The sequence below is a fragment of the Lutra lutra genome, chromosome 4, assembly GCF_902655055.1.
Source record: "Lutra lutra chromosome 4, mLutLut1.2, whole genome shotgun sequence".
In the NCBI taxonomy this organism is placed as follows: Eukaryota; Metazoa; Chordata; class Mammalia; order Carnivora; family Mustelidae; genus Lutra; species Lutra lutra.
Genome location: NC_062281.1, coordinates 82,492,957 through 82,505,539, shown reverse-complemented (window position 1 = coordinate 82,505,539; position 12,583 = coordinate 82,492,957). Strand labels below are relative to the sequence as shown.

The 12,583-nt window shown below is 34.6% G+C and overlaps 1 protein-coding gene across 1 annotated transcript in view; it reads left to right on the top strand.

Annotated features, from left to right (window-relative positions):
* SNTG1 (syntrophin gamma 1) overlaps positions 1 to 12,583 on the top strand; it is a 913,181-nt gene that overhangs the window by 622,430 nt on the left and 278,168 nt on the right. Inside the window, 2 exon segments of the mRNA XM_047727784.1 lie at positions 2,731 to 2,752; positions 2,755 to 2,786. Coding sequence (XP_047583740.1) covers positions 2,731 to 2,752; positions 2,755 to 2,786 — 54 coding nt within the window.

Sequence of the window (12,583 nt, the reverse complement as noted above, 5' to 3'; positions counted from 1 at the left end):
TGCCCATGTGTTTAAAATACCTTAAAATAATTGCTGTCTCTGAGATTTTCAGCTGGTATTGCTGACTCTCTAGTCTCCAAACTCCTTTCTGCATCAGCAATCTTGTATTTGATTTGGAACATGTTCTAAATATTCTCCACCAAAGACTGGAAAGCAGTCTTGTAGAGAAGGAGTAAAGACATTGCATAGACCTTTGATCACCCTGGCGTGCTTGTTGTCCCTTCAAAGAAAAGCAGTGTTTCTGTATACATTTGGCTGGTTAATAGAGTTTACTTATCAAGTTGTCCTTGTGACTAATGATTTTTGTGCAAGACATTGTAGGAAATTTAGGTGAAGTGATTTACTAATAAAATACATTTTCTTTGACAGACTGACTTCTTTACTTTGAGAAAATAAAGATGAATCTTTATTTTAAGGAGTCAAGAATTTGTTCCTTATAGACATGGAATTAAGAAAATAACTACTATCTAAAAAGCTGTTTAGTTTGATAGGCAGTTTTGTGAAAGCAGTTTGCTTATCCGTTTTATAAGAGTAAAGATAACCATTTATTTGGCTTATCCTTGAGCTGAGACTTCCAGTATTTGAGTTACTCTGTGATGTAACTATTGGTATATGTGCTGCCGAAGCGAGCACGTGTGATGTAACTATTGGAATACAAAGTGGATAAATATTAATCAGATATTTAAGTGACTACTAAATAAGAATATCTGTCTAGAATAACAGATTGTGTGTATTTGTGTGTGTGTGTGTGTGTGTGAGAGAGAGAGAGAGAGAGAGAGAGAGAGAGAGAATATTAAGCTTCTACTCTATCCTGGGGTCTTTCACAATTACTAATCCTCAAAACAAAGCTGTTACTGTCTTATTTATCACCATTTTACAGATTAGGAAAAAGAGATTCATAGGGATTAAGTAATTTTCCGAACATATTAAGTTGTGGATACTTGAGTCATTGATAGATTCTTTGATTTCAATTCCTTTATTTTCAATTTATAGCTTTAATCAATCCTTTAGTGAGAAATAAACAGTGATTACTTAATTTAACAGGTTCCTCTTACCTTGTCTAACAAAAGGACATTTCCAATAAATATGTAATTTAATTTAAATTAGATTTTCTGTGTGTATAATGCATGTGCCCACTTTCCTTTTTGCTTCTGTACATGAAGTTATGCTTATATACATAGATATTGCAATATAAGTTCTAAAGTACTGTTTCTTCCCATACCTGTGATCCCAAAAATGGGGAGTGATACAATATTTGGCTTACAAATAAAAAAGTAGAGTTTATGGTATTATTTAACATGAATAATGTGTTTTATATTTCATGTTCCTTTTCACACATTGTAATACACCTATAAACTTACTTTGTGTAATTTTAATGTTGACTTGAAAACATAATTAGAGGACAGGTTTTAAGAGTGAAATCTATAGTTTTAAAATAGGTCAATTTACTTAGGACATGACAAAAAATTGAGATAACTAAGTGTTATTCATTTGTACTAATAGTTTTTTTCTTATGCACCAATCTCCGACCATAAATGTTTATTTTTTAATTCAAAATAAATGACACTTATTACACCTCAATTTCTGGTATAGTGGTTTTGTTCTTTAATCTTTTTTTGCTTTTATTTATGAAATCTAAAAACATGGCTAAATGAAAGTATCTTGTAACTGCCAACATGATGAGGTTTTATACTATACTATCTTAAAGTATTAGGAAGAACCATCAGAAGCATACATTTTCCAGATTTTCTCTTTGTTCTTTTTAAATAATATAAACTGCTCCACATAGCCCCTCTATTCTTTCTTATTGAAAGAATCAATAAGAAAGAGAGCATAGCAAATAAGCTGGGCATTTGTAGGGAGAGACATCTATCCCAAGTACAGCAGGAGAAAGGGGAGGAAGTCTTAAATTGTTATGGATAGGGGGAGGTTCAAAACATAAGAAAGTTATAAGTAAGTTGAGAAGGTAATAAATAAAAGCTTCAACACACTTCCAAATAAGCATGATGTAGAGACGATTGCCCTAAAACAGAGTAATACTGATTTTTTTTAAATTAAAGGATTTGTTCAAATGTGGATTTTTGTGATTTTTGTTTTAGACACTAGTGATTGAATTATCTTTACCATTGTTGAAGGAAAAAGATAATTGATTTGAAAATTGATAATTCCATTGTCATTATTAGTTAGGTATAAAAATCCATTCTTTTCCAAATAAAACAATCATTATGAACCTGGTTTATCCACAGTTTCAGTCCTAGATACACACATGAAATCATTTATGTGTTGGGACATAGCAGCATCCCAGCTCAGCTCTCAGATTTCCACAAGCAAGATACTTGGTACTGAAGGAAATAAGACCTTGGTTGACAAAGATATATTTACCATTGACACAGAGTTAGTTTTTTTGTAATCCAAACTTGTCATTTCTTAGACAACAAGAATACATAGTGTGAAAATGAGAAAATGAGAAGATAAAAGTTAAAATTCCAAAATATGTCCAGAGAATCATTGAAGGAAGTTTAATAACCGTACAGTCCCTTTTATCTAGACAAATAAATTAACCTTTGATTAAAAATTACAAAATGATCCATTTGTTGCAAAAATTAAAGCCTGTTTGGTGTCACAAATGTTTCTTTTTTAAAGGAACAAAAACAGAACCGAGAGAAGAAAAAATGGTGTGTAAGTCTATTATTGTGAAATTCTAACCTCTTTTAAAATCCTGTCTTTCAGGAAAGAACGGTGACCATTAGAAGACAACTGTAGGAGGATTTGGATTAAGCATAAAGGTATCCTGTCTTTTCAGTCTATCCTCAAAGGCCATGCTGTAAAGCCTGCATTTTTGTGTATTTTGATTTTTTTGCTGATTAATCAAAATACACTATAAGATAAGAATGGCTATAGCAAACTGTTCAGTATTTGGAATGAGATGTAAAATAGGTAAGTTCTCACAAAACCTTGGGCAACTTTTGATTTAGAAATTCTCTTAGAAAAAGTACCTGGGGGCGTCTGGGTGGTCAGTGTGGTTAAAGCCTCTGCCTTCGGCTCAGGTCATGATCCCAGGGTCCCTGGAATCGAGCCCTGCATCGGTCTCTTCTGCTCAGCGGGGAGGCCTGCTTCCTCCTCTCTCTCTGCCTGTCTCTCTACCTACTTGTGATCTCGCTCTATCAAATGAATTAAAAAAAAAAAAATCTTTTAAAAAAAAGAAAAGTACCTGGGAATTTTACCTGATATTGAACCATAGGTCATTCACTTCTCTGGTGTCATTAACATGTCAGATATTGTGTGATAATATGCATGTCTCCTCTAACCAGCCAAATAGGAGCCACTGCCCTTTCAGTGAATGGAGCCAAGAACAAGTTTTAAACTATAATACATAGTTAAGACTTAGTTGGATTTTGTTCATCTTTTTCTTTGGTTAGTTTCCCTTTTTATAAGAAACCAACAATTTTCATATCACAATGCCAAGTATACAGGATAGGACAGAATTTAGCATCTCATTTATTTTAAAAATGACCATACCTGTTCACTTCCATTTATTATTAAATTTTAAAGGCCTCTTTTCCTCCTGTATATGGTTGACTAGTAAAGATGTACTATATCTGCAATTTGTCATCACTGAAACAAAACAGAAAATTTGAAAGGGTGAGAAATTACATAAATATTATAAAAATTAACTCAATGTCTTTAAAGCCCTTTAGAAATCTACGTCTCTGCATAGATAAATGAAACTTAACTTTATCTTGACCATTGGGTTAGGTATTTTGCCTATGTAGGGTGACTATAATACATCTCAGGTATATATTTCATGAAATTTTAACACAGCTCAGTTTATATATGCTTGGAAAGTGGAACTCTAAATTTGGTGATTATCAGTTCTAGTTCACATTATGGAAATGACTTAGAAAAATGTACCTGTGTGGAATAGCATTGTGTTGTCAAGTGATAAGAATATCACTACATAAAGTGTTAGTTTTAAAAATATTTATTTAACTTTCCTTTATCTATCATCAGCTAAAACCAGGAAGGTTTTGCAGACCAAGTTAATAGGATATGGAAATTATTTTTGTTTTTGCTGTGATATTTATTGGGATTGCTTGAAGGATTTAAAGTTGCCACTAGAGATAGTAAAAAGTCCATGAAAGAGAAAAAAAAGCTAAGTGTGAATAAAATCCAATCATGAGAGTTGGTTTCATTTGAGACAAACATTTTCGCCTAGTAGGCCTGACTTACTCTTTCTTCTTTTCTTTCTTTCTTTCTTTCTTTTATTTATTATTTGAGAGAGTGTGTGTGTGTGTGCTTGAGCAAGGGAGGGGGCACAGAAGAAACAGACTAGGGGAGTGCAATATGGGTCTTGATCTACTACCCATCAGGAGATCATGACATGAGCCCAAACCAAGAGTTTAACACTTAACCAACTAAGCTACGCAGCCACTCCAACTCTGTTTCTGATGGTGGAGCTACATTAGTTTTGTGTAGGCTGGAAATGTTCTTTTCTATTTTTTTTTCTATTTCCATTTATAATTTAAAGCCAATAATACAGTGTAATTTATTTTACTAAAATGTCACAGTTTTAAACCTAGGCAGTTTTTAAAACATCAAGAATTTTGCCAAATGAATTATATCCATTTAACATTTTCGTTATTCCAATCCAACTGAAACTCCTACATCTAACTAAATAATTTTTTAAATCAAATGTGTATAGTTTGCATTCATAATATTGACCACAAAAGCAGTATTTATTTTATTTTATTTTTTTACATTTTTATTTATTTATTTGACAGACAGAGATCACAAACAGGCAAAGAGGCAGGCAGAGAGAGAGAGGGGAAGCAGGCTCCTTGATGAGCAGAGAGCCCAATGCAGGGCTTGATCCTAGGACCCTGAGATCATGACCTGAGCCAAAGGCAGAGGCTTTAACCCACTGAGCCACCCAGGTGCCCCAAAAGCAGTATTTTAATTGTGATTTGTGCCATATGTTAGGAATTCTAACAAAAAAGGCAATTCGTTTACAATTCTTATGACACACTAACCATAGATACTAGAATTAATATTTTTATTTAGAATATTACCCAGTCATTCTGAAAAGATTTTTTTTAGTGTTTTGCAATTTGCTTTCTTAATACTTACCTCTGACACTTGCTTTTTTATTTTTAAACTATCTTTCAGGGCACCTGGGTGGCTCAGTCAGTTAAGTGCCTGCCTTTGGCTCAGGTCATGATCCCAGTATCCTGGGATCAAACCCCACTCCCTGCTCAGTGGAGAGTCTGCTTCTCCTTGCCTCTGCTCTTGTGCTCTTGCTTGTTCACTCTTGTTCTCTCTCTCTCTCTCTCCCTCCCTCCCTCTCAAATAAATAAAATCTTAAAATAATAAGCTATCTTTCATTCTGTTAATGTTTGTGCATATATATATATACACATATATATATATTTCATGTTATATATATATACTATATATGCAGAATGAACATGTAAGAAACCATTTTAGCTTAAATGCAGAATTAATATTTTAATATTCACCATTTATTTATTTTCTTATGTATTTATTTGTGTACCTATTGCTGGAGCAATTTGAGCCAGTAATACAATTATTCACATAAATATATAAACATATATCTTATCCTTATTTGCTTCAGTTAAGTAATCACTTCTGGCACACACTGGAGATTTTGCAGTGAGAATTATTGACTTAAAACCTGGAATATCTCAACTAGAGATAACAGAAGGAAGAGTGCCTGTTGGACAATTAAAGAGGCTTTAACCAATATAGTGAAGACTCCTACAGGTGCTCCTGAATTTCACTATATTAAGAACATATGTGAAGTTATTTCAATTTTACCTTCTAAAAAATTATTTGTAAAAACCTAACTAAAGGGTAAAAAAATGTTTTTCTTTCTTTCTTTCCGTCAGAAAACACCAAAACACGCCAACATGTGCTGTTACAGGTCAAAGCCAACTGGCCATGCTCTGTGCTCCTGACAAATCTTGGCTCATGGGCCTTTCCTGCCACTGTCACCATTGTGCATGGTGGCAACTCCTCAGTTTTCCCACGTGGTGGTCAGTGCTACAAAAGTTGGTGGGCAACATCACAGGCTTCTTTCATAGCATCTTTCTAATGCTTTATTTATTAACGTGCCCTAGTGGCTATAGACTGTGGGCAGAATGATGTCCTTGAAGCTACCAATGTTCTTTAAGCCTTGATATTGCCTGTTCATGTACAATGTTCTTATTCCCCAACACTCTCCAGGCAGAAATTCCCCTATAACGGTGGTGAAATAAAAGTGAGCCTTTACCTTCTCTTATTTTCTCTACCTTATTATTGAGACAATATATCTTAGGGATATTAAAACTTCAGGGATAAAAGTTTGTGGCTTAGTCTAAGGTGGCTTAGAGATTGAGGTAGTCATATGTCAGTATGTCTAATTCTAGGTGTTTATAATTTGATATCTTCCCTTGAAGGACAGTATGATGTAGTGCATGTTAAGGAGAGTTTCCATCTCAAAATTTCCTAAAAATCTTAAGGAATAAGAGAAAAACGTAAATAAAAATGAAAGATTATATTAGATCTAAATTTCTAAAAATATATTTAAGTTTTAGCCCATTTTCCTTTCAAATTTTATTTCTTCTCTTACTATAGTTTTGCTTTTTTCACCTTAAGAAAATTTTTGGTTTGCACTATTAGGACTTTCTTACAAGATCTAAGACTCTCCTTTGAAAAGCCACATTTATTAATATTTTAAATCATATCCAAAGTTACTAGACCCTCAATGTGGAATACAGCACCCAAAAAGAGCTTTGACATCAGTTACACTGAGATTTAATGTAGAAGTCAGATTTATCTCCAGAGACAAATTTATTTTTTAGATCCTAAAATCCCATTTTTTTTTTCATAACAACAGTGTTTTAAAAGATTGATTTATTTATTTATGAGACAGAACACACGGGCATTCACATGCGCAGGAGTTGGGGGGAGGGGCAGAGGGAGAGAATCTTCAAGCGGACTCCCCACTGTGCACAGCCCTCCCCAGGGCTCCATCTCACGACCCATGAGATAAAGACCTGAGCCAAAACCAAGAATCAGTCACTTAACTGACTAAGCCACCCAGGTGCCCCATAACAGGTGTGTTTTATAATGGAAAGGAAGAGATGAAAATTACCTATGCATCTATGTTAATTATACAGGAGGGCAAAACAAAACAAAACAAACAAAAACAAAATCTCACAATGCAGAACCAAAGACCTGTGGGGACGTGACAGACTTGTGCTAATGCTCCACATGGCGAAGCAGGTGTCCTGACAAATAGAGCCGCTACACACCAGGCTGACTATCTTGTTCCATCTTCCCATCCTCTGGTTTAGCTAAACTTTGGTCTTCAGCTCCTAAAAAAGGAAGGGATTCTTTTTAACCCCTGGGGAGCATGCCTATCCCTGGATTCCTGCTAGTTTCTACTTTGTTCTCTCAGTGCAGTTAGCCAATCAAGTAGGAGCAAATGCACAACTGAACCAAGGTATAATGAGTTGAAATTTGGAGGTATGATATTCACACCTCTGTCGTCATCAAATAGCATTTCATCCACAAGCACCTACTTCAGAACACCTAAATAGAGATTATGGTCATACCTTCTGATCAGAAACTTAGTCATGAAGCACTGCTAGAGTTTTCTGCACTGTGCTCGGTCTTGCACTGTCTTCCAGAAAGCCTTGCTCATTCAAGCTATTTTTACCTTTGTGTTGCTTTTTAGAACACTTTTAGCATCTGCCATAACTTTGGATTTTTTTGACAATTCTTTAGGATTCTCCCTGGCTTTCACCATTATTCATTCTTCCTCAATTTAAACATCGCTCAGAATTCAGTGTGTGTGTTTTTCTTTTTTTTCCTTATTAGTTTTTGCTTTTGTCACTCAGCAAAATGTCAAACTCTTCTTATTTACATTTTTAAACTTCCAAAATATCATTCTCCAAAAACTGAACAAAAAGATGACTAAACTCTCCACTTAAAATCACATAATTTTCTCTGTTCTCAGACTGAAACTGCTTCTTTTATAAAAAAAAAAAAAAGTTCAAAAATTACAGAAGTAAAAACAAGGAATCATTGAAATAGTAATTAGTGAAAGGTTATGCTCACTCACCAATAAAGACAGTTTGCAGAGCAAGAGCACTCAAACCAAACCATGGAATGAGACTCAGGGTAGATTGCTATAAAAAAACTTACATTGTGGGAAGGCAGTGACTATTTATTCTTCACAGGGACTGGTTATAAAATTATAATTTTCTTAAATGATAAGGAACTGGTTGGTGGTTACCTCATAACAACCTTGGGAAGTAGTTCAAATTTTACTTATGATTTCTAGAGGTATAAACAAGAAAGCCTTGCAAAATAAGCTAAATGAAGCTTTGTTTGTCTGACTAAAGTGGTTTTGTCTGCTCAGATAATTTTCAAGGCTGGTTTCCATTTGTTTTTGATTTTCACACCTTGAAAGCTCTCAGGTTTATCAGGCTGGCTGGCATATCTACTCGTTTGTCTTACAGGACATTCTGATCTGGGCCCTTGTCTAGTTTTCCAGAGTTCCTAAATTCCGATGGTCCTTTCTGTCCTTTATTCCTGGCTCTTCAGCTCCTCCCCCGCTTTCCCTCATAACACATCTGCCTTCTGGCCTTCTGGTAGAATCTTTCTTTCAAGGGCTCATCCCTGTTGTCTGGACTATCCTGAAACTTAACTATTTCCAAAAATAACTTAAAGGTCTCCCACACCTGCATTCCCAATAATCACCAAAGCTTTGCAACATAAGACACAATGTTCTTGTATTTTTGCTTAATTCTTATGAGAATCACCATATGGATAATCACCTTAAGGCAAGCCACTATCTTTTATTGATCTTCCACATCTTTGAAAATAGAATACCGTATATTTGCATATTATTACATCATACTTCTGGCCATTGTCAGTTAATAAATCACTTTTTAGAGAAAGGGTGTTTTGATTTTTTAAAAAAGATTTTATTTATTCATTTGACAGACAGAGATCACAAGTAGGCAGAGAAGCAGGCAGAGAGAGAGGAGGAAGCAGGTTCCCCGCTGAGCAGAGAGCCAGATGCTGGCTCCATCCCAGGACCCTGGGATCATGACCTGAGCTGAAGACAGAGGCTCTAACCCACTGAGCCACCCAGGCTCCCCTGGTGTTTTGATTATTATTATTAGAAAAGGTTCTATAGAGTTATTTTCCAACAGACAATGCTATGTCATCCATGTCCATTAAGGGAATGTTTGTAATCAAAGGTGATTTTTACATGAAATCTTTAACTTTGCAGCAATCAAGAATGAAATTGTAATTATTATTAAAATGTTATCATTTATAAACAATAATTGCAAGTATTTATTAACTGTTCCTTAAGTGCCAGATGCTAAGCTAAGTACTTTATATTCAGTTTCATTTGGCCTTTAGTATCGAACAAAGAAGGTAACTATTGCTATTCCTCTTTGGCAATGTGGTTAGGTACTAAGAGGTTAAGTAATTTACCCATTGTTGTACCTGGCAGAGCTGGGTCTAAATCTCACATAAAGCAAATTACATAGTCCTTACTGTTAATAACTATGCTCTGTAGCTGTAGAAGCCAGACTAAATTATCTCTAAACTCTCTACTTGGGAAAAGAAGTAATATTTCCTCTCTAAATTATTTACATTCTGGTTTTTTCAAAATTAAACTAAATAGATCAATATTTCCAGGATCAAGCAAGCAGTTTAATATCAAGGACTTGGTATTATTTGCATCAAATTTACCAAATAAAAATATATGTCTTCATAGCAGCTATAGCAAATGTCTGCATTTTAGGGGCACTTGGGTGGCTCAGTTGGTTAAGCAACTGTCTTCGGCTCAGAAATGATCCCAGGGTCCTGGGATTGAGCCTCACATTAGCTCCTTGCTCAGAGGAGCTTCTCCCTCTGCTTGCAGCTCCCCCCACTTATACACTCTCTCTCTGTCTCTGACAAATAAATAAAGTTAAAAAAAATAAATTTCTGCCTTTTAATTTATTAGTAGGTGATACAACACACCCTCATTTACATATACTTCTCCTCCCCCTGTTCTCTGTTCTTTTTACTTGAGTCTGATTCTTCTATTTCCACCAGAGACAATATGGATACATACCTTTACACCATAGAAATAGGAGGATAGCAGACAGGTAGTAAATCTGAGGTTGAAGATTATGGATGAATCCCCAAGAGTCAGTTAAAACCACTGATCAATTTTCATTGTAAAGACTGTTTTTAATTAAATAGTTTATTGAGATGCAATTTACATATCATACAACTTAACCACTGAAAATATATGTTAGTGGTTTTTATTATATTCACAGATGTGTGCATTTTAGAACAAATTCTCTTCCCCATGTCCTTGAACTATCATTCCCTTCTCTCCTTATCTCCCTAACTCAGCTCTAAGCAACTACTAGTGTACCTTCAGTCTCTCTAAATTTTCCTACTTTGAACTTTCATATGAAAGAAATTATATAGTATGTGGGAGAGACCAATAATTTGTGCCAAATTCAAACTAAGTGATATTAGGAGGTAGGCATGGCACTCAAATAGGTAAGGACATTTTCCCATGATATTTTCAGATTATATTCTTTTAGGTACTTGTCCCATATTTGTTCATTAGGCTTTTGACCTTAATTATTGTGTTGTTATTATCTGCTTACAAATATCTTCCTAGCTCTAAATAGATATATAATGGTGGGATCTACTTCTCTATATCTCCCCACAGAGCCCAGAATATGATTGATTGATTAACTGGAATAATGAAAATATCAAATTAAAAATATTTATCTGGCAAGATTTCCAATGATCTAGAAACATCTTGGCTTTGATTTGGTGGAATTTCAGTTATACTGGCAAATTCTTTGTATGGAGTCTTACTTAAAATGCTTCAGATAAGAATTAATATTCTGGTTCCTACAAAGCTAGTTGTAAACTTAATTATGCATTGAATGGTATATATTTTAATAATTTCTGGGATGCACTGTAGAATGTTGCCTCATTTTCCTTAGTCTTGATTTTACACTGGAACAACGGAGCTCAATTAATTCATTTATTCTCTAAACCTTGACCACAAGCCTGCACCCTGGCTGGCCTAATAGTACGTTGAGGAGAAGTGCCTGTAAAGGAAACTCTGTCTTGACCCCCTGCCCCTTATAATCCAGTGGGAAAGTAGATATTAATCAAATTGTGATGTAAATAAATGTAAATTATAGCCTGGATTCAGTGTTACAGAAGTGAATTACTTCAAGTGAGGAGACACTGATGAATGGGATCCTTTAGCTAAAATTCTGAATTTGAGTGAGGGTTTACCAGGTTAAGAGTAAAAGAAAAAAACAAACAAACAAACATGTAGGCAGAGGGGATAGCGTATAATGATGTCCTTTGGTGTTCGAGTGATAAATGTCCAGGATGAAGACATAAGGCAGGTTGAGGCCTTAAGACAGAGGGCTGCTGAGGATCTGGGGTTTTATTCTAAGTGTCACCTGTTTCAAACAGGATGAGTTGCACTGGAAAACCTTACATTTCCCCATTTAGGTCCAGAGCTAAATCTTATTAATTTTAATAGAGCTGGACTGCTCTCACAAATCATCCAATAAATTAAGGTACTATGATTTTAAGTTCCAATTTCATCTCCTGAGTTTTGGCTAAAAATTTGCTCTTTAACAATTGATTTAAGAATTCTTTCAGAACTCCTACTGTTTGATTAAAAAAAAAAAAACAAATAAAAAAACACTTTTGGACTCAAACCATTCAAATTTCAGGAGAAATTTTACATATAGAAGAAAAACTTGACAAAATATGGGTTAGTTTCAGTCTGTCATTTAAACATAGTTCTAACTCTGTGGTGTTGAGGGAGGAATGGGGTTACTGAGCTGGCCCTCAGAAATTGCTATTTCGTTTTTCTGTTTTTTGTTTTCCCCTAGATAGACCTCAGGGAAAGGTTTCCCACTGTACTACCATGGTACTTGGCATTAGAAATCTGAGCGCTAAGGAATTTTTGGATTCAGTAGTGCAAGGAGAGAAAAATGTGAAAAGCAAAAACAGCTAAAGAAAAACACTCTGATGACAGCCACACAGACAAGAAAAAAATATGTGACATAAAAATATGTGACAAAAAAAGTGACATAAAAAATGTCACTTTCTGTCCCCAAATATCTGAACCACAAAATATCTGGTTGAGTTTATTTCTTCTTTTTATACCACCTAAAACTTCATTGGTGGATGATTAGTCTCTGTTAACTAGTCTTTTCTTCTAAGAAATGGAGACATATTCTTAAAATCCTTTCCAATTTCCAAGTATCTCTAGAAACTAACTGTAACCATGGGCATTTAATTTCATTGTATATTCTTAGCTCCTACTTAAAATCATTCTTCAGTATGTTTACAACAGTAGCTCTTAGGCCTGGCAAAGTTTTTGACTTTATTTATTCATTTGTTCATTCATCAATAAACATTTCAAAGATAAAAAAGAAAGATATTATTCCATGCACTGGGTTTACATCTATGTATGAAACAAATTACCAGAAAAATTCAGTGCCCTCTTGGAACTTAT